The 23,128-nt window shown below is 36.5% G+C and overlaps 1 protein-coding gene across 1 annotated transcript in view; it reads left to right on the top strand.

Moving 5' to 3' along the window:
• The window catches only part of CNTNAP2 (contactin associated protein 2), a 1,181,910-nt gene that overhangs the window by 1,008,807 nt on the left and 149,975 nt on the right, over nucleotides 1-23,128 (top strand). The window contains 1 exon segment of the mRNA XM_033052691.1: nucleotides 301-428. Within this exon segment, the coding sequence (XP_032908582.1) occupies nucleotides 301-428 (128 nt within the window).

Raw genomic sequence — 23,128 nt, 5'->3', positions numbered from 1 at the left:
TTCTATTTGGAAGAAAGAACACTCAATGTCAATTGGGTTCATCTCTTGAAATAATAAAGGGAAAATATTGTTACTGGGCACAGTGATTTGGTCTAAGCATGAAAAATGCACTAGGTTACTTGCTGTAGTTGGAATGAGCAGCTCTAAGACAACTAAAAATTGAATTTTTGTGGTCTTGCTAACTAAAATGGGGTTTGAGCTGCATCCAATTGTTGCGTAGATATTCTTTTGGTGCTTAGATCAAGGAAAATAATTTCATATGCTTCACAATTGCTTTCTTTTTGCATCTCTGTAATTCAGGAGGAAAGACAGTGGTATGTTGTCATACAAAGAGCACCTGCCAGTCAGCCAAGTGGTGATTGGAGACCTTGACCGGCCTGGGTCTGAAGCCAAGGTGTCTGTGGGTCCTGTGCGCTGCCAAGGAGATCGTAAGTTCTCTGATTTTCTTCCACTTACTCCTAGGTAGAAACTCAGTTGGAAAGGGGTAACTTCGGAGACACCCAATGGGAACTTACGGCAGCCTGGTCAAAAGACCTTTTGCTATGAAAGGGTGATGTGATTTGAGAAATTTTGTTTATGAAAATACACACATAATGGCATACCTTTTCATTTAAAATAGCACTATTCTTCTTTATTTTATGGTAAATGTGGCAATTTGGATTATTCAACTAAGTTTATGTAGATGCATTACTATGCTTATGGGATATAAATGGTAGCATGATGGCAAAACTCGTCACTGTAATCTCTGGTTGTAGGTATATAAAGTTTGACAAGATTGTTTTCAGATGCTTACTGTATCAGGACTAGATGTTTGCATGTAAAGCATTGGGAGATTTTTGTTATAGTCTCTGTTTTCCAGACTGAGTGATGATAAGAGGTGGACATTCTTCAATCATCTAGTAATAGAGTAAATCAGTATCATGTATAAATTTTCACTGCACACACACTCAAAATTGGAAGACACTGAGGAAAATTGTAGTCTTGCTTGTCTGTTTTATGTTTCAAGAGGTAAAATTCACTACCAAAGACAGAGCAACTGTTTCCGGCCCTTCTAAACCACCTTCTAAACCACCTTCTAAACCTTCTAAACCCTTCTAAACCTTCTAAACCAGTTCAAAAATTCAAACTCTGTGCAATTGACACACATTTTATTTGTCTGCTGTGTTTTAAGGGAGTTTTCTTATAATAGATGCAGTAAGGAAAGCTTGTCTGATTTAATTTAAAACAACTAATATTTATGTGATCCATAAATAATACAAAACACATCCACAGTAAAGAGTACTATAATTGAACCTGTAAGACTGAGGTGATGCAGAAATATTCACATCATATGTGAGTGTGACTGAGTGACACAGCCTTTTGAAAACTGAAGGGTTATATTCCTACCATCCTGATCAATTTGATTTTCTCCATGAACTTTACAGATATGATTCATAGTTTTTAAAAAACTATGCCTATGAATAATTTGAATTTCCTTCTATGACCACCTATTATTGTCAAAAATCTGTTATAATTTTTCTCACAGGAAATAATATAGACCCCTTTGCAAAGCTCCTGTTATATATTCCCAGTGCATTTACTAAGCATTCCCCTTTGTATTCTTTCTTGAATGTATACAACAGCTGCTGTTTTACCTTGTGGAAAACAAGGTTTCTGTTCCAGAGAAAATACCTACATTTTAAGCTGTGCTGTTGTTCCAAATTTGAAGATCCAAAGTACTACATTGCTGGGAAAGGATTAAAAACAACAACAAACCAATCAAACCAATTGATTTTTGATTTTGATTTTTTTTTTTGCGTGTGTGCATTACATGCATCAAAATCAACATTTTTTATATTAAAGATGTTGAGTATCATTACAGCACAGTTCATGTGTTCAGTTAAATTCAGTTGCATGTGAAGATGAAATTCAGTTGTAGTTATGAAGACTGTCTAAGAAATATGGATTTTTGTTTTGCGTGCAAGGAAGGTGTCAAAAATAACCAGTCAAATACAAATTTACCTATTTAGAAGAATTTCTCATTGTGGTTGCAGCCAATACCTTGATAACTTGTCTTGTCCTGAGAGTTGTCCACATTATATGTTGTATTAACCCATAGTCCAGCGATATTTTGCAGCACATAAAGCCATATTTTCCCACCAGAATTACAGTATATTATACCACACACTTAATAGTTAACTCTGTGTAACATCTACAGGGGTAAGAGTTCCACAGAGCTAATGGCCTTTGCAGTCCTTTAAAAGAGACAGCTGAAAGCTTAATATCTGAGGGCAAAGAGGATTAAAGAAAGCAGAGATATTTGTCATTTCATACAATGCACTTCCTCCCATGCTCATCAAATTCTCAATAATCCATTAATCAGCAGAGACTACAACAATTAACTGTCTCTACACTACTGACTGACGTAAGTAAATCTGAAAATCATCCATCTCAGAGCATTTTGTTTTGACACAAACCAAGGAATATTGCAGAGTCATAGCTATTTTCGTGTTACAAAAATAAATATATTCTTCTTTCAGAAATATAGATTTTATTTTGGTCCCACAAATGACAATTGCATTTTAAATTTTACCTGTTTCATTACCCGATTAAGGCTGTTCTTGTATAGTGGCTATTGTTGGAGATAAGGATCAGGAAACTAGTTTATGCATGATTCCATATCTTTGTGTTCCAGAAGTATTTTTCATATTTAACTCAACATCACAAAATACCACTTGCATTCTGAAAAGTAGTCAGCAAAAGGGCCTTTATTACTCCTCTAAAGATCTGCTTAAGCTGCCATATTCTATCAGAATGATGAAGAATCATCTAGTCACTGTGGCAAAAATCCCATAAATCTGGTCTGGGGCCTGTTTTGTACCTGGGATTAAATATTCAGGATGTCTCTTTCCTATGTCGTATTCTAGTATTGAGGAATGCTTTCTTAATACCTAAGGATTTTTCTAAGTGATGATCTACCAGGGAAGCAAACTTACCAATTTCATGGAGAACAGGTGCACAAAGAGTATATTAATTTGGTGGGGTGTTTTGACACTATTGCAGTGATTCAAAGACGAAACAAGGGTTGCAATACAAGATATGACCAAAAGTACTCTATCACCGTCTGTTGAAACCAGGTGGGACAGTGATCCTTATCTCCGTGGGAGATATTGTCTGCTAATGGGACACCTGTTAAAACCAGGTGGGGCAGTCAGCTTTATCTTTTCCACAACCCATCCTTCCTCCAGGAAGATATCCACTGTTAATGGGCCATTGAGTCCCACTGCATGACTGATAAAATTACATCATCCCATTGGGAGATGCTCCAGCCAGGTGGAGGAGCCAAGTCAGCCAAGCCTTTCCTACCGACATAAAAACTGAGATTTGGAACATCAGGGCAGCCTTTTCCACTGGATTCCAAAGGAAAACTGGACCTTTCCACGTCATCACTGGCCCTTCGGAGGAAAACTGCACCCTTCTACAGGACCACTGATTCAACTGAACCACATCTGTCACTCCAGGATTGCAGCAACCATTTAATGAAACTACTACCAACACCCTGACTGTCTGACGGGGTGTCAGGTTGTGTTGTGACTCTGTCAGCGTTTTGGGTTTGTTCTTTGTAGTCCTGTATTTCTATTTTAATTTTCCTAGTAAAGAACTCTTATTCCTAATTGCCATATCTTTGCCTGAGAGCCCCTTAAATTTCAACATTATAATAGTTTGGAGGGAAGGGGTTTGCATTCTCCATTTCAAAGAGAGTTTCCTGTCTTTCTTAGCAGACACCTGTCCTCACACTGTCCTTCCTGACTACAGCTGTATGAGCATTGTACTAACAGAACAATAGTGGCAGTTTGTCAGTACATTCTTAATATCCTCTTAGCAGAACTGGAATTTAATGTATAAACAAAGAAAATCAGTCCTTAATCTCCATAGTAATAGTGGATAAGGGAGTTATACTTGTTTTCCCTGAAGTGAAGGTATTCTGTGCAGGATCTAGATAAAAGTGCACAAATTAATTGAACCACAAATTAATGACTATTCTGCTTCAGCTAACTTTGATACAAGGCTTAAAATACCTTTATAGACCTATTGCGGTTTTTCTAATACTTAGGCAATAGAACCTGAACTCCTCAACTACCCTACATTCAGCATTGGCCAACCAGTAGCAAAAAGACCTTTTCCATCTCTTTGTGCTATTTCACTGTAATGCAAAGGGGCACCTTGAGCCTTCTCCCTTTAGAGAAGGATACAAGCATGCTGAGGGAATGTTTGTGTCTAAGCTCAATCTGAGGTGGCAGATCAAGGTTTCAAAAGCAGATTTGGTAATTTCTTTTGAAACCAAACTGAAGAACTTAACTTACCATGGTGGGATTATTGCTACAGAGATTTCATCAATAATCATATTGAGTCAAAAATACTTTTGTGGCTTCTGGCATCTTCTGAAGAATATTTTTCATTCCTCAGGAATATACCGGTTTTCACAAAGCTTCTGTATTTGCTACCTGCTAAGAGTATCCTTTTCCCAAGGACTTCCAAGTGTTTTGATTTGAGTTTGCTCTTTATAAGCCCAGAGGGGAATAGACTGACTATTCTGCTCTAGATCTGCTTTTCTCCTTGAGTCTGTTTTCCTTTTGTCCCATTTCCTCTATAGCAAAGACAGAATTTAAAGGGGAGATGTTTCTTACACAGCTCAGATTTATGTTTTTCCATCTCCTCTGCTGTACAGTTTTTATCCTCACAGTAAGACTTTGATTTCTGAGCTATGAATCATTTTCTTGTAAATTGCTTCTATTATCTGTAATCTTCAAAATGTGGAGGAGGAAGCTGCTGCATTGACTGTGGTTCTTTCTAAGCTAAGTTTTCATGAAGACCAGTATCAGCAATGTGCTTGTAGAACCTGCAGAGAAAGACAAAAAATATCTTGACAGGTAACAGAAGTTCAGGAACAAATCAAAACTCAATTCTTCCATTAGTGCATTGATTTTGTTTGAGCATGTGTGCATATGACTGTGCATGTGTATTCTCAGAGGAAATATACCTTGAATTCTTTTTTTCAGTGATTTTGATTATGGCTCATTATTACTCTTTTCATTACTGATGCTTTGTGTCTTTCACTTATAAATATCACTTCTGGCTTTACTCCTTTTAGAATGTTCCAGCAGAGTTGGCTTATTTATTCAGACAGTGGTATGGCCATGCATGTTTTTTGTGACTCTGCATTTGTATTGAAACCACTGTGTGGTTATCTAAATGAGACAGCCACTTCCAGGGTCACTGCTCAGAGGTTGGTATCCTTGGTAAGGTGTGGATTTGTATTCCCTAAGTACTTCTTATGCATCACATATGCAGGTTGGTGACTCAGAACTGCCACTTGTAATGAAAATAAATTAACTGTTTCATGTGCGTGCTAAATCCATTTTCATCACATTTCAAATTGAGGACTCTTAACATCCTGAACTTGTTTTTCAAGGGTACCACCTGAGTTTAAGGGAAAAAAATAGCATAGCATTACAGTGCAGTTTCCAGTTACACATGAAACCTATGTCCAAGGGCAATTCTCTAGTAGAAAATGCAGTATGTTGACTCAGACAAATCTGCAGTGTTGTTACTGTTACATACATAGGTAAACTGCAGAGTAGGAGAGTATCCCAGAAAAAAAAATAATTTAAAAAAAGTATTTGAATTATTGACAGATTCAGCTGGAATTGTATCCTCTGGTGGAAGTAGAAACAATTTACTCCTACTTTATCTTAGTTATATAATGAATTGTCTTACAGGTTAATGGAAGCAAGAATACTGTATCAAATGAAAATTAACAGCAGTGATGCCCTACCAAGAAACAAAACCCAGCCAGAGCACTTTCAGGAAAATACCAAAAATTTCTCTTTTGGAACTCCTGAAGCAACAATTCTGCTGGAGACTTATGTAATGGGCTTGCATAGCTGAAATTTAGGCAATTCCCTGTTGAGTCGTTACTTCTCTGCCAGTAAGGTTAGAAAATCAGTGAAAATCCCTTGATTTTTCTACATTTCTTTTTTTTCTTGTATTCCTAGATACATCTACATGCATTTTTATACTACTGTTATCATTATTTTTTATGATTTTCAAATAAATTTTTATATGTTCAGTAAGGAAAATACAGATCAAAACTTGATTCATCTAAGAGTTCAAAATTTTTTCACCAGTACCTTTAGGTGCATTCAGTACATATGAAAACATGTCTGCTGTATTTCCACATCTACTGCCACAGCATGTCTTTATGTGCTTCACTGGATTGCAAATTGTGCAATTCAAGGGGAAATACAGATTCATCAACATAAAGATATTGTGCTCATTGATTATCTTAGTTTTTCCAGTGCTACCAGCAAAACAGGAGAAGAAAAGTGTACTTTCAGTAAAAGCAGCCTACCTAGCAAGTACTGCCAGAAGTACTATTTCAGACTTGTTTGATTTTTTTCAGTGGATTACATTGAGGGTGACAAAATTACAGTCTTCGGTTCAGATTTGGGTAGGATCTATGCTTTAGTTAATTAAACTGCTGTGGTTATCCTTCATATGCAATTGCTTTCCTCAGAGACCCAAGAGAAAAAAAATGACCCACTAGGTCATTTTTCTGCAACTTTATAAGTAAGAAAATTCATTCTTTTGCAGTTGTTTAACATCCAATTTGAATATTGTAATTTCTCATTCTTAAGACTTTCACTTTCCTTTCACGTTTAACTCTGTTTCATAATGCATAATTAAATTTGTTGTGAAGCTTACATAGAATGTGTTTCCATCTTCATGCAGAAATATTTTCTCTAGGAAGCAGTACTTAAATGCTCTCCTGCGGAGTCTTAATGTTTCTAAGAGAACTTTTCATTTTCTCATCTCCGAGAAAAAATTATACTGTGGCTGGTTATCTCATACTGGTGTGCCTGTCTTGAAAATAGGAGCTGGAAAAATTTCCACTGTTAACATGAATTTAGGGCATTTCTCTTTTATGCTGTAACATGCCAAGAAATTTAAAGGTTGATATGGGATAAAGTATCTCCTTCTATTACATGTGTTATCATATCCCTCCTAAGCAGCAAAGTGCTCCAAGTGCTGGCATTCTGGCTGGTAGCTTTGTCATCCTTTTTAATTGGAACCAGTGCTCAGAAGCTGTATAACTACACTCAAAAGTGATTCTCCGATGTTGTATGGCAAAAACTTTTGAATTTAGTTTAAAACTTCCTGTTATATACGTTTTCAGTGAGATAAGCTCTACTTTAGATGAGCCATGGTGAACATTACCAAAATGAGAAGATCTAGTATCTCCAAAATTGCAAGGTAGCTGAAATTGTCTTTGAGTTTAGCCGATGGGAAGTGGTAGGCAGTGTGAGCAACATTTGATGTGTATGGTTGGAATTATTTAAGTTCCAAAAATATTTTCTTTCTATGGGATAATACTTATACCTAGATAATCATTCTAGACACTTTTCTCCCACTTCTTTGCATTTGTACAGCAGGAGACATTTTGGCCTAGATATTTGGCACAAATTAGTCTCCATAGGACTGTAAGATTCTGTGAGTGCTCTTTCTGCATGAAACTCTGTTTTGCTTCTTTTTTTATATATTCTCAAAACACACAGGGAATTGGTGACATTAATGATATGTAAACTCTCAGTGTTTCTACAGTACACGACCTTTACTGAGGTTTATTGTCTGGCCATAAATTTCTTTCAGTTCAAACTTTGGATACAAGTGTATCCATGGAATAAATGCTTGTAAAATGACACAGTTTTAACATAGAAACAAATTGACTCATAGGTTATATACGAATATTCTCTATTGCATCCCACTCACTGTCAGGTTTTGTTCTGATTCCTTTCTGAAAGAAAATCCTACCCATGAGAGCTACTTATCTAGCAGAGCAGGAAAAAATACAGATCACACACAGTTTAACTATTTTCCTGTTGGACATGTCTTTTTATGACTGACTGAAGCAACAGGATGCCTGCAAATAGTGCAAGAGAAAAAAAAGTAATATTAGAATAAAATTTAATTTCAGCAAATTAGGAAAACAATGTCCCATACAGTTTGTGCTATGTGAACATCAGTAACCCAAGGTAAAAAGGAACAAATGTGGGCTTGTTCCCATTAGAATATACCAAGGAGAGATCATTTGAACCACAAGCAATGGCTCTTGATGCAGTTTGAGACCCTTTTTTAAAATCCTTTTTCAACTTTGCAAAGATCCAGTAGAGCCTGGATTCCTTATTCAAAAGAGTGAGATTTATGACACTTTTGCCTAGTACCTGGTAGTGTATGAAAGTATTATAGATTACACTGTCACTCAGTGTATATTTTCATTATGAATGCAATTTTCATTACTGGAGACTTTTGCTTAAGGTCATGAAGGCAGTATGCTCTGAGTATCTGTTTTGATGGGAAATGCATTTAAACCTGTTCATCTTTAGTATTTACCTTCCTGTAGTTACTTTTTCTGTGCATGTCCTATTGCCTTTCAAAAGGAAAGTCACACCTGTTTCATACGTGTGAATGTAGGTACAAAGAATAACATGACTCCACAATTTACATCTCCACCCTTCCCAGATTTATCATGAAATGTAAATCTGACAGCAAATTTTTAAGATAGGAATTGACCTGCCTATTATTGAATAATTTTAATTCTCATATGCTTACAATTCTTCCTAAATGTGTATCTTGATATAAACTACAGAAGGCAGTTCATTCAAATATCAATGGACTAATAAATTTTGCTCTTTTTACATATTTGCTGAAGTAATGAAAACATATGACAATTGATGCCTATGTTTAATTCTCCAACTGATCATAAAAGAAGAAATATTGTGAAGTTCCATAGGGGAGTTATGAGCTTTATGTTTCAGAGATACAGAATTCAAATTCAATGAAGAGCTAATTTTATTCAAATTCTCCTCATCATTATGATTATACTGCAGTTAATTTTGTCTTCTTTGATGCAAAAAAGAAGTATCTGAATATTTCACGTAACGCATTGACTCTAGATTCCTAGGGAATCTAAGCAACCATTGTTAGTCTGTTAGATGACATACAGCAGCAGTTCATATTAGAGTCAAATCCTCTTGAAGTTATGCTTTAGTTATAATTTCAAGCATTTTATCATCTCTGTGATTGTAATGCATATTACTATCTTACCTCTCATCTGTAGCAAAAAAGAAAAGCAATTGTGCAGGATACAAACAAAATCTAAGAAGGAAATGGTGAGAGAATTCCCACAGGGTATAGAAAAGTGAGGAGAAGGAGATGTCAGTAAAGCCATAAGGAATAAGAAGAACCTGTGACTAAACTGGGGATTGAGAAGTTGCTGGAATCCTGTATATTACATCTACAAATTTCCAGCCACCTTTAAATTTCACACTATAAGCCTGAGTTTTCTTAGAAGGGAGGTATAATGGGGGGGAGGGGAATTCTCTAGATATATATTTTTTTTTGTTGAACTCTTTCTCACTTTAATACTTTTGGCCTGTGCATTCCTGAAGCACGGACTGACATTTAACAAGCAGAAAGACCAGAAAAAGGCAGAGCATGATTAAAGGTGAGGTAGAGTGAGGTCAGAGTCGTTCATCCCTATGTGTTATGCAAATTCAGTCTCATTTAGACATAGATAAGTGATTGGCAGCAGGATGGAGGATAGCCATTTATAACCTCACAGCATCCAATATTTGACACACAACACAAAGTATCTCAGTAATACTTAAAACATTCAATCACCAAGATGGAAAAACTAATAAGAAGAAGTTGGAGACCTTTGGTGCTTGTTAAACTTGCACTACTGATCTCCATGCTAGGGCGCAAAGCTAATTCTAATGATGTCTAAATACAAGCATTTATAATAGTTGAATTTTTTCTATCCAATGATAGAGTAAAAAGGCAGATCAGGTATGTATTCCACAATCACAGCTACTGTTTGTAAAGATTTCTTATCCACAGGCTACTCTCTCCATCCCATTCAGTAGGACTGAATTTAGACAGCTTCAGCTGAAAACCTTCCCATAATCAAGTCCTATTACATGCCTATATATATCACTATGCACATGCTTTGCAGAATTTTTGAGGGAATTTTACTTGATCCTTCTCTCTCTCAGTGAAGCTGGTCATTCTAGATTTTCATGTAGAACTATGATGCAGTCGGCAAAGGAACTACCTATTAACACAGGGTTGCAAAGTTGTGCATTTTCGTCAAGTGAAGTCTGAACTTGAGTATAGTAATAGTTTAAGAGAAGTGAACTACATATATTAAAAATTAGCCTCCTATATCTTTTCTCTGATCTTTTTTTAAATATTTTTTCTGGCACATGTTTTATGGAAAACTTGCAAATGTGGGAGAGAAAGGGCTAGAAAACTGTAAGAGAAATATGAAGTATTGCCTACTTACACCCTTTCCCAATGATAATGCTATGGGTAACTTTCACTGTTAAATTTCTGAGTTTCACTATGCTGGGTTTCAAATTAATGCTGCAACCTCCGAAGTGCCATACAGAGCAGGTTTCAGAGGAAAGGTTGCAATTCCCCTTCATTCTTCTACTTTTCTGCGCTTAAAACTTACCTTTTCTGAGGTGCCGAAGTGGTTCTTTAGGGCAAACAAGAAAATTGAAAAGGCTGATAATTTTAGTCAAGGTTTTAATTTTGAGTCAGCTCAGATAGAATTAAAAGGAGATGAGGGGGAAATTCTGTACCTTACAAATTAGTGCCTTTTTTGTCATTAAAGAAATTCAGAGCAGTTCTATCCATTTCTTGTTACGAACTTACAGTAATCTGTCCTTCGAAGATATTAGCTAAGTTTGCAGAATTATAAAGCTTTCAACTTCACAATATTAAGCAGCAAATTCTAACGTTTTTATATGCCTGTATTTCAACTCTCATTTGTGAAGAATAATCACCACATCTAATTTGGTTTAATTCAAAGGAGCAATATTTTCCATGAGAACAGCTTTCAAAGAAGCAGTAATGGAAAGAGAGACACTAGTGATTTATGGTTTCAAAAGTTTCTTTTCAGCCTGCTAATCAATTTCCAGCATGACCAGGACTGTATCTATATTTTGTTACTTATCCTTGGTTTCATGAACTCCTGTTGATGAAAAACTTTTGCCTTATCACTCCAAATAGATCTGCTTTTGAAAACTGAGGAACTAAATCAGTGTAAATCAATTATTACATACAGAACATAGTTCATGTATCTGTGTTCAAGTATCTTCCGTTATCATTTCTTTTAGATTAGCTATGACAAGGTTAAATTTAAAATAATTTATTGTTATGAACTGTGCTTTTGTCTTTGTATTTCAGACTAAGGCAGAAATAAATTTCATCCATAGCTGGCAGGATATCTTCTAGGAAAGTTAAGATGTTCCCAAAAATTTAGAAAAGGGATTTTTCCAGGAAATAATTTAATTTCCCATCCCATTCCAAAAGAAGAGCAAATTCTGAGCAAATTCTCCTAAATTCTTACCATGTAAACTCTGAAAAGATAAGAACTCATTTGAAACAGAGCACATTGGTTATCCAGTTCTCATCAATGTGAGGACATCATTGTGACTTTGACTTTAAAAAGAGCCTTTTTAATCACTGTTTAACTATATTTCATAAATGAAGTTTTAAACTGTTTAAAATGTCCAAATCAGAGTAAAATTTTCAAACCAGCCAGCTCGGTGCAGTTACATTTTATTAACAGTTTCAAGAAGCTTTCCTTTTCCTTCAAAACTCTCAAAAGCTTCAGTGTTTTCTAAAAATGACAAGGTCTTACTAGAAAACTGAACTAAATTTTGTATTTCTATCATGGAAGAAACACTACGTCTTTCCTTTCTATAAAAGCAAAATAACTCCCTATGCTGAGATAGAGATTTTGGAGATGTCACTCTGTTAAAAAAAAAAAAAAAAGTAAACATTTCTGAAGAATCCTCAGTCCTGCTTAAATCATAATGTGATTAACTGATATTTTACCCCTCCTTATCCTGAAGTTGTCTTTCTATATCACCATGTAGAGAACTTTTCCCTATTCTCTGTGCACACACTATTTCAGATGACTAATCTAACTGTTCTCCATAATATCATTAGCCAATTTTGGGATCCCATAAGGACAACAAGTCATTAAATAAAAATGTTACTGTCATGCAGTTCTTTGCAGCTGTCCCAGCCTCAGAAAATCTGTAATAGTGTAGGGCAAGATGCAGGCAAATAAAATTAAGATGCTTAAAGCAATAGGCATATTTTGAGAAAATAGCAAACCAGCATCTGAAGCTGTAAACTCAAGATATGTGTCATTGTTATCAGTTCAATAACAATTTCCCATGGCAACACAAAAGGGAAGGTGTTTTGTTGATTTCTTGCTTGAATGCATGGACTGTTGAAATCCCTAAATAACAAAAATGTGTAGGCTTTCATTGTTTCAGTTCTTTATCTTTTTATCCCTTAATTGATAAATTTATTTCACATTGTAATGAAAATATTTTCTGACATGAGGATGGGAGATAAGCAGTCTCCTCAGACTCTCCTTACACTTCACATGCTTCAGTCCTCACATGCTTGCTAAATATATGATACCTTATTAATCGGTAAAGGGGCAGAGATCACAGGTTGACTGTTTTAGTGAGTCAAGATCTATAAGTCGGGCCTTTCTTTCTCCTGGTTTTTACAGGACAATCCTGCTAATAGATAACTAGTAATGATGGAGTAGTTCAACCAACACCTGGATGATGCCTTTCCACATATGGCTCTCTTTAGCTACTACTAACCACACGGACAAGCAGCTGAGAGACCAGTATGATTTGTTTGTGTCTGCCTATCTATCAAAATACAAATAGCAAAAAAAAATGCCTCACTTCCTTCCTGATCTTCTGTGGCATAGAAGCTGGTGGACATCCTAACAAACCACAGACTCAAGGATATACATCAAGAGCTGCATTGTCTATCTCCATCAATTCATCTGGAATCACTTCCAAAAACTTGTCAAAATCCTGAAAATCCCTAGGTAATTACTAGCCCAAGTAATTTAGTACTCTCCACTCACATCCAAAAATATATGATAAAAACCCTAAACCAAGAAAGATCCTTAAACAATAGGAAATTGCATATATGTTCTCAAAAAAATATATTTGATGTTGAAAGAAAATGTGATGTGTAAGTCTATCAAACTCAATTTATACCAACCTTATTCTATGCAGTACCATGCATGAAAGTAAGGAAATTACTCCAAGATTTTCCACACAATTCATTTTCCTTTGTGATTTCAGTGTGTAAGAACAAAAGTTTTTCTTGAATAATATTGAAATGTTTCTAAAGTGCACCTGCAAATTTTATTTTTCTGGGCTCCAGGGATTCTGAATTCTGCAGACAGTATTAAATATGCATCACAGGAAGAATTATTACACTTGACCTTTTCCCTGAGATCTTTGGAGAAGTGGTGGGTTGTGCTGTATGTCTCTCTCCACCTTGTTACTTGCCCCCTCTTTCCTAGTTGTACTCACACTCTTGAAGAGACTTAGACAAGTAAACATCATCACTTATCACAAAAAGCGAGACAGGGGCCCTCCACATCTCCTCCCTCTTATTTACACATGAAGAGTCAGTAGTTCATAGCGACTCAGCTATGATCAAGGAAATTAAATTCATTAGTAAAACAAGAAACATTCCAGACGTGCACGGCACAGCTTGAAGTACTCAACTGAGGAACTAATTAAAGACAGATAGCTGAGTGGGTAATGAATAAACAGGCATTATTGTGGGTAGAAGGAGCTAGCATAAATATGTGTATTCCCTGTTTTATTTGATGGGAAAGTGAATTATCACATATACTGAAGCAAATTGAACAGTAAGAGTTCTCCTGAAGCTTTTAAGTGCAGGCTATCCTTAAAGGTGAGAAGCAAGCGGCAGGATCAGCAAATGGAGCCCCTGCAATTGTGCTTTTGCAGCTTCCAGCCTTCCACCACAAGGGTCTGTGCTGCCTGTAGCCCTCACACAATAAAAGCAGGCCAACACTTGCCTTGTCCATCATACTTTCCCTAAACAGGACCTGTTTGAACCTCTGAACAAGAGGCTTTAAATTACTTTTTCTTTCTGCACCCCTTTCCCTTACCCATCACTTCTGTGCCTCCAGCACACTCACCAGTGCAGCACTCTTGGTATTTCACAAACTGGAGCCAGGGAGTGCCCAGATAGGGTAACCAACAAGGTAGTAGGAAACATTTGCCTGTTAACACCGAGTAGCACTGCAGATGTTTAACTTCATCATTGGAGGAGGATCAGATTCTTTCTGCAAGGAGCAGATGCAAATGGCAGGGCTGCCTGTAGCTGTTAAAAGGCTTAATATTGTCCTTTTTTATCAGATTTGCAGACTATGATATGCTGCAGACCAGCCATTTCCAGGGGCTGCTTTTTGCACAGCAGTCTGTCAATGAGCAGAGAAAACACTTTTCATGACATGAAGCCAAAAGACGTATGAGCTTTAAAAACACAGATAGAGAAAAACTCCTAGGAGAACTCAAATAGCTATTTACTAGATGAAAAACAATATTAAGCTCAAGTTTGCCAGTGTTGATCACCAAACTGAAAGCTGAATGCACAGTTTTGAATGTATCAGTGTGATAATAAATCCTACTATCCTAGTCGTTGGTGGTATACATTGCTAAACACGTCTATGACATCAAATCTATCAGAAGATGATATGGTTCATATAGGAAATACAGCTTGCATATTCTTGGTTTTCACATATGAGGTCAGAGAGGAGAGTCACTTATAAAGTTTAGCCTACCTAAGTCTGTATTTCTGTACTCACAGGTATTCATACTTTGTATTTTCCTTGGAGTGCTAAGGGCTTTTGAAATTTATAAGGGGCAGAGAGATGGAGGGATCCAGTCAGTAGGAGTTCAGACAGTTGGCTGCAATAATAACCACTGGCTTAGAGGCACCACTGAATTCCCTGTAACTACTGTCCTTGAAGCTGCTGGAAGCCTTCTGCAGTGAACTTCACAATCTCCATGACTGCAGGAAACTATAAAAAAGCAAGATATTCTGTTATTCTGTTCGGTGCTTGGATCTATTTTAGTCCTTTTACCCAAGGCATTTATCCTGGACTATCCCAGATCATGAGCTGGCAGCCTAGGCTTTGTCTGGTTCCATAAAATGGAGGAAATCTATCACATTTCCAGAAAGGGTAAGAAAAAATGAATTGACAATTGATCACGTGTGCTCCTGCTTGCTTGTGTGTTTCAGTTGAGTTTGTTTCCTTTAAGACTACTGAACGGTGGATGGAAACAAAATCTGTTTTTTTCCTCTGCTGCCTTTAAGTACTGTCTTACTCCTTACCTCTGCATTTATGAAAGACAGGCATATGTAGCCCAAATATTCACATTAAGCTTATCTGGATACATTTAAATAGAAGTTATTTCAAATTCCTCTAGACAGGTTAAGACTACCAGGCACAAATTTAGACTTGATATTGTAGTGTATAATGGTTGAGGTGTTTTTGTAGTCTTAACCACATTATAGCAATGTTTTTGCCTTGCTCGCATTTATAGTATTTTAGGTCTCCTACTCTAAAAATGGTGTAAAGAAATTATTTGCCACAAGGCTATTTGGTTCAAAGCATTGTAGCATCAGAAGCTGCTGCCAGTTGTAACACCTGATGAATTAGTAATTCCTGGAGTACTGCTTTGCAATTTTTTTTAAGTACTTAAAATAATATACATCTAAGAAACAATGTAGCTGTAATAAAAAGTCAACATTTATGGACAGTTGACTGAGCCAGATGTTTGCATATGCGACACTGAAGGGTTAACACACCCACCTCAGGCTCAGTTGAATCCCTGTTGTGAGGGATTCAGTAAAAATATTCACTATTCAAAAGACTCATGTCTCTATACCTTTGAAATAGAGAATGCAGAAAAAAAGGCATTTTACAAGCACAACATGGAAGGATCCTAGGCCTTACAGGAAGGATAAACTCTTTTAAAATCTAACCCATATATTTTATATTTTCATCTTTATTGGTCTTTTTCACTCCCAAAGTAACTTATTTGGCCTCTTAGAATTGTTTGGGGGAGGGTTGCTGTTGTTGCTGTTGTTTTTGTTTGGTTTTGTTTGTTTGTTAGGGGTTTATATTTTCTATATTCTGAATTCATTTTCCTATCTCCTTCTCCCAGAGATACTCATACACTGCTGGAAGCAGAGTCAGGGCAGAAAGAAAATGTGGTCCAAAAGCACATTCGTATCAGTGTGCCAGAGTTTGTCTGGCTCTCTGCCTTGCCCAGAAGGTGAGGAGTTGCCTTTAGAACTCTCCTGTTTTCAGTAGGAAAGACAGTCTCATCATACCATTTCCTCATCAAATTGACTTTCAGTTCATCAAGCATCAGAGATGAACTGTCTGGAGACAGCTCTATCAGCCCTGCTGTGCACAGAACTTTGGGAATCAAAATTCCTTTCTTCAATTGGGGATGCTCAACAATATACAGTAATTTCACGAATACAAGCCGCAGCAATTAGACAAAAATTTTGGTGGAAACCCGGAAGTGTGGCTAATATTTGGGTACGGCTAATTTATGAACAAAAATGTGATATCTGCCCTTACCTAGTATCATACCAGTCCAGTCCCGAGCCGAAACAGTTTGAAATCCATGGTTTCCCGTTGTTCTGACGATGAACCAATCAGAGAACAGCTTATTGCCTGCCTGTGGATGGCGGCGTTACTGAGGGGCGGGGGTTGTTACCGGGTGAGTTACCTCAGCGAGTTACCTCGGCAGTTCGATAAAAGTGTGTGATATTTCTCTGTACTTTTTAAGGTGTTTTCAGTCTTGTGCGGCTGCGGGGCTGGCTGGGCTCGCAGGGAGAGGGCTGGGGGAGCCTCTCGCCCCACAGGGAGAGGGATGAAGCGGGCGATCAGCTCGCAGGGAGAGGGTTGGGGGAGCTGCTCAGCCCGCAGGGAGAGGGGTAGAATGGCCACTCGGCTCGCAGGGAGAGGGCTAGAGCGGTCACTCGCCCCGCGGGGCTGAGAGGGGTAGAGCGGCCACTCCTGTGCCAGCACAGAGATGTGGCTCCGCTCGGAGCTCAGCTGCCTGCTCGCATGGCTGAGCGGCTGTTTAAAGGCAACGCAGATCCATTGGGAATGCTCACAAAATGACCACACTATTGTTCCTGTCTTTTTTGGCTTGTAAATAAAGGGTGTGTCTTTTTTTACTTGGAAACAATGTTTCCGAGGTCGGCAGTAAACCAGTAAGCCCCGGCGATCCCGCAATTGTGTTACTAAATGACGACTTTGTGGAAGTTCGCGGCGAACTAAAGTGCGGCTAATATTCCGGGTGCGGTTTATTTATTGACAAAGACATCAATGTTGCCAACACACCGGATATGCGACTTATACTCCGTGCGGCTTGTATTCGTGAATTTACTGTATCTTAAATACAAATTTATTCTAGAAGTTTTTGGAATTCAAATTTTGAGTGGAAATTAAAATCATTCATTGTCATGATTCGACTTTGCTTTTTTGGGGGGGATTGGGGAATAAATGAAAAAAAAAAAATAGAAGCATGTAAATTTTCAGGTTTTATTTTAATGGGGAAAAAATTTAAATGCTAAAAGCAGTACTGTTTCTACTCTGAAAGTGTTTACAGGCTAGTATATGAACTTCATTATACATTGTGCCAAGTGTAGATTAACATGTATTTTTATTTGTTCCCCACACAAAAGCTCCCTGAAACATACCAGAGTCTCAAATGCAATAAGAATTGTAAGAAAGAAATGTGCAGCAGATTCACCATAATGCATCCCATAAGATTTCCAGACTGTTACCAGTATAATATCTGTAGTTTTATATTTTTGAGTTGTACTTTTGATCCCAAGGTACTCTGAAGCTATTTTTTTAAACACAAACTAGTTTACTTGCTGCTGACTTACAGTGCTGTAGGATACAGTGTTCAGAAGCATATGAAAAACTTTAACCCAAATGAGTTTCATTAAGTCACTAGGGAAATTTAGGAAGATAGGTTGCAATTGCCCAAATTTTTGGCTTTAAAACAGATGAACATGGCTCTTTCTGAAAACCTCTTTTAGTTTTCAGTCCCCTTAGCAAAGGTAACTGCAAAAGTATTTCTTCACAAAATAATATCATTTTGCATGGGAAGTCCTTGTCACCAGTTCCTACAAATTTTATATCATTCATAAAGGGACTGACAAATTTACAGAAGAAAATAATACACAGATTAATTAAATGTATTGATGCTTGGGTATCACAAAAGGTGTGTTTGAGGTAGAGACTTGTGAGTGTTCAGAAAATATTGACAGGAACTATTAATATTTGCTTCTCCTGGCATTGTACTCTTCCCTAAACATTCACAGTGATCTTGGGCAGAAAACAGCTGGATGGACCTTCAATATGACATTATCTTCTGACCTTTTACAACTAAATTCTTACAGGAGAGGTCAGCCCAGATCAAATACCTCAAAGGTGATAATATTGGAACCAGTACAGCAGAGCAATTAATGGCCATTTTAAACATCAAGCAAATGTTTTAATGCCATAATCTAAAATAGAATAACATGATTTAGTGAAGTGATAGTAATAATATTTTTCTAATTATTTTTTCTGTAAAGTTACAATACCATATAAATTATAAAAATATAGTACTTTCATGTGTGCCAATAATGTTTCTTTGGAACATTAAACTATATTCTTAATATATGTGAAAGTAAAATCCTTGCAAAGGGATAATATTTTTAATATAACTCCAAATGAAATTATACATTCAGTTTATATTATTTCTGGGACATGAGCTAGCTTATGATGTTCACCACTATTTTAACTTGTAAAAAGAATAAAACAATCTCCCTTTCAGTTTTCAGTGGTCTATCAGAAACAGAGTAATATTTTGACTGAACAATTTAATTTGTAGTCTCACTATGAATATTTGGTCTAAATTAAGTACCAGGTTACCTATCTCTTATGTTCCTGCTGACAAAGCTAATTTTCTTTTTCAGTTCAAATTCAGTGACAGGCAGCTGCATTACTTCCAGACGAAGGAAAGCCCACCTTTTATTTGTGTAGTTTAGAAGATTTATAGTTTGAAACACCACATGACAGCATTTAACTATTCATTTCAATTAGTAGAAATTGATAACATTCAAGAAAATCAATGCATTTAAAATGTATTCTGCTTATGCTTAATGCGCCATTGAGGAGATAGCATAAGTGAAGAGGGAACTTTGTGCATATACAGCCAACATTAATTGTTCTGATGTTCCTACTGGGACTTTGAGGATTTTGTCTTCTTCTAGGGGTGAGACAAGGGTCATTACTAAATGGCCAGTTAAGTCTGTTGGTTGGATCAGATAACAACCAGAAACTCCATGGTCCTAGAAAAACTTTTTTCATAATGCTAAAAATAATACTTGGAATTCAACTTTGTGAGTTACTAATGCTCCTAAGGAATTTTTAGGAACTTTTTGAACGTTGACCTCCCTTGGGAGAGTGTGGCAGTGCTACACTCATTGCAATCTAAGGAAAACAAATAGATGCCTTGATCAGTTATGATTATACTGCACAAAATATTGTGTTATGATATAGGATGTAGCTCCCTCAGTTGCCTCATCAGTGCAACTGTGGTGTGAAAGCAAGACCAGGTCTAGAAAGATGTGTCACGTGTATCTATTTTCCCCTGAGACAATCTAAGCACATACACCTAGATTTCGATATTCAGTGGGTCATATTGGTTCTTTGTAAGACAACATGTGGTATCATGTTGTAACCCACTGGAGTCTGAGTCTGCAATTGAAGGAGAGGTTGTTTCCTTGGATCCTGGAGTGTTTTGGAGAGGAAGTTTCCATATTCAGGGCAGCCATTTAAAAGGGAGAACTCTGATGTGTACGAATATGTGTCATCATATAGTTGTAGTTAAGTTTATGTATTTTTTCTGTTCCTTTCTTTTGTACAATGATGGTGTGGAAGTTTCTTTCCTCTTTTCTTTCTGTCTTTAAGACCTCACTGCTAAAATAGCCAAGACACGACTGTGCAATAGAGACCTGGTTGACCACTGACACTGTAGAATACATATCCTGATTACAAAACTTGAGAGTAGATGATAGAAGCAGTGTAAGAATGATAAGAACTGAATTAATACTCTTTTTAACAAAGTAGAAATTCACTGTTTTCTTGGGTGAGTGCTGGTGGCTGATGACTTAGAGATTCTGGGATCTTTTTAAGGATATACCCTAGCTAAAGACAAGGGACTTTTCTCCACAGTATTGAACTAGTTCTTATATATGTTGTACCTAGAATTCCTCATCAAAGCCTTTGGATTAAGTAGTGAATTAGCACTTGAATCAGATGAATCAAAACTTCCTAGATATTGAGCCTTGGGCAATTTGCACATTGTTTTGCTCATGTTAATAATAAAATAGGCATAATCAGATAATGAAATTCAAAATTGGAACTTGGAATGCAATTTTAATCTTATAGATCAAAACCTAGATTGGGAAACTTGATGTTATTAAAGCTGTTAACGTCACTAAATATTATTTCTTTCGCTCATATATTCAACTACCACCCTCAGCAATAAACAACTTGATATTCCTGTCATCATAATTTAAAACCATATATAACAAAGAATGACCATAAACTCTAATTTTAATTTGTGAAATTTTATCCCTCCCATAATGAAAGAAAACAGCAGTACCTTCCTCATCAAAGGCTCTGGGAAAAAATCAGTTTGGGAAATTACAGTAAATGGTTATATAAGTTTATGAACACCAAGTATGATTTGGAACCCATTTAACATATTGCAGACAACTTCATAGGTAGGAAGCGATATATTCGTTTCTGACTCAGACATGCAGATAAGAAACAGATCAGTTGGGTCACCTGGAGAAAGCAAGGCTTATAATTTCTTCAGATATCCCCACTGCTCATTTCTCATTCCACCATGATATGGTTTGCTTATAATTTTGAGAGGCAGAACTAAAAATCCATGGAAACCTTGCTGGTTGTCAGATATGAGGAGAGTATATAAAGACTGTCCAGTGGGGAGTTCAAAATAAAAGCCACGATATCAAAATTGTTTGTAGTTTCTACATAATACTGCAAACAAAATTAGGAAATAGTATTCCCTAAGGAAAATGCAAGAAAGTGAGTTGAGGTATTGGTACACTTGAAAAAAAATACTGATAAGACACTGACCATTTCTTTCCATCCAACCCATTGCTATCAGGGATACTTTGAGGCTTTGTTCAACCCATCTTTTCATCCTTTATTTTTCATCTGGTGGAGAACTCTGATATCAGAATCACAAACATATTTGAAAGTGTTTATAGAGGGAACTTATTTTGGGTAATAATATTTTGCATCTTTCTTCATGATTTGTCATGATTTCCAGAGTCAAGAATTGCACATTAATGCAAATTAGACACAAAAGTCAAAGACTACTTAAACAAACTCTTAGAAATATACCACTGATATATTCCTGCATTGTATTTCTGGGCAAAAGAGTAAGCAGTTGCTATTAAGAAAGAGAGAATAGAGTACAGGCAAAGTCTAAAAAACACTTTATGTATCTCTGGTTTAAATATTCAACATCCGTAAAATGTGACACTGAGTTGAGTTCTCATTATTTGCAAAATTTGTGAATTTGAAACATATTGCACTTGGTTGATTTTTTTTAGGGAATCTCTAGAAGATCTTATTTGCATGTTTTTATGTGGAAAAAGCCTAGAAATTCTGACTTTATTTGCATCTGAGAAGAACAGGTAACAGGAGAGAAGGAAAGTCTTCATTGTATTCAAACCCAGTTTGAGAAGCCTCTCAGTGGTTTAACTCTCTCAACTGTAAGAGCCACACAGTAAGTTAGAAAATTAAGGAAGGGAAAGAGCAGTAGGCAGAACACAGGGTCGTTCCTCACATCATTTTTCTTAGATGTGCAAACTAGCACCCTTCCTTAAAAAAGTACTAGAAGAGTTTTAGATGTAATTGATCAAAGCACAAACTATGTGCTGGGTTCATCTTTATATTCAGAATTACTTAGGCCTAATTAATGTTTATGTGAGGATAACTTTTTTCTGAAACCTTGATGATTGCAGTGGACCAAGCCCTTAATATTATTTTAAAGGCAACAACTCAAACTGCACCTTCTAATGCTATAGAGCATTTGTAAACTGCTGATATAACTATTACAATACCAAATATCATATAAATACCAATTCCACAGCTTAAGTAACAAAAATTTCTGATAGAAAATCTATTTCCTCCCAAACTGTGAGCTGACTTTCATTTACTGGACTCTTCTCAGGATCACAGCTTCAGATCACACTACTTCACAGTGCTCAGTTATTTTAATGGGGCTCAAATTTCCTACATGAAGCATACAATTTAGTTCTGTATGCAACTCAAAACTTTTTTTAGCAAGACATTAGAGAGTCATATATTTCAACAGCTATTAATTTTCTACTTATTCTAGAGGACATTTAGAATTCCATATCTAGTAATACCATCAATTCAATTTCAAGTTCAGTTTTACAGTAAATTGATTTAGAATAAATATACATTTTATAGCCCTACAAACTGATGATCATTCACCATATTCACAATCTACTTTTAATTTTATAACCAAATGTTTTGCTCTCTAGAATATTTGAAGGGTTTTTTTGTTCTGAGAAAAATAACAAGACAGATTATCTGTCTCTCTTTTGGGAGTAACCTAAAGAGTAGTTCACTGCTGTCTACCATGTCCTTACCAACATAAATAGTGCAGAATTGTGATCTACTGGTCAATCCATACATTGTATATTCAGAACTGCCGCTATCTACTCTGTCTCTAAAACATTCTTGGATAGAAATGTGGATAGGTTTCAGGCTAAATCTGCGCTACTGATATGCCTTCCACTTCTCCTTGCTATGAACATTTTGGGGTTATCCTCCCAGGACACAAGTAGCTTTCTAGAAGTATACCTATTATATTTTCCCTTCTTGCACCATGTTCATTGCAGATCTTCTCTGCTGTAGGGAGGTCCCATCTTTATCTTCTTTCTTTTCCTTCTGCTGCTAAAAGTAGCAGTTTTCATTTCTAAATCACACTAGCATATGTGATACTTGTGTAAGAACCAAAGCATTTTGTCCTGATAAAGCACTAAGAATGGAAACCATTGCAAG

This window comes from Catharus ustulatus, chromosome 1 (assembly GCF_009819885.2).
Source record: "Catharus ustulatus isolate bCatUst1 chromosome 1, bCatUst1.pri.v2, whole genome shotgun sequence".
NCBI lineage: Eukaryota > Metazoa > Chordata > Aves > Passeriformes > Turdidae > Catharus > Catharus ustulatus.
Note: the sequence above shows the minus strand (reverse complement) of the source record. Positions and strands in the feature narration are given on the sequence as shown.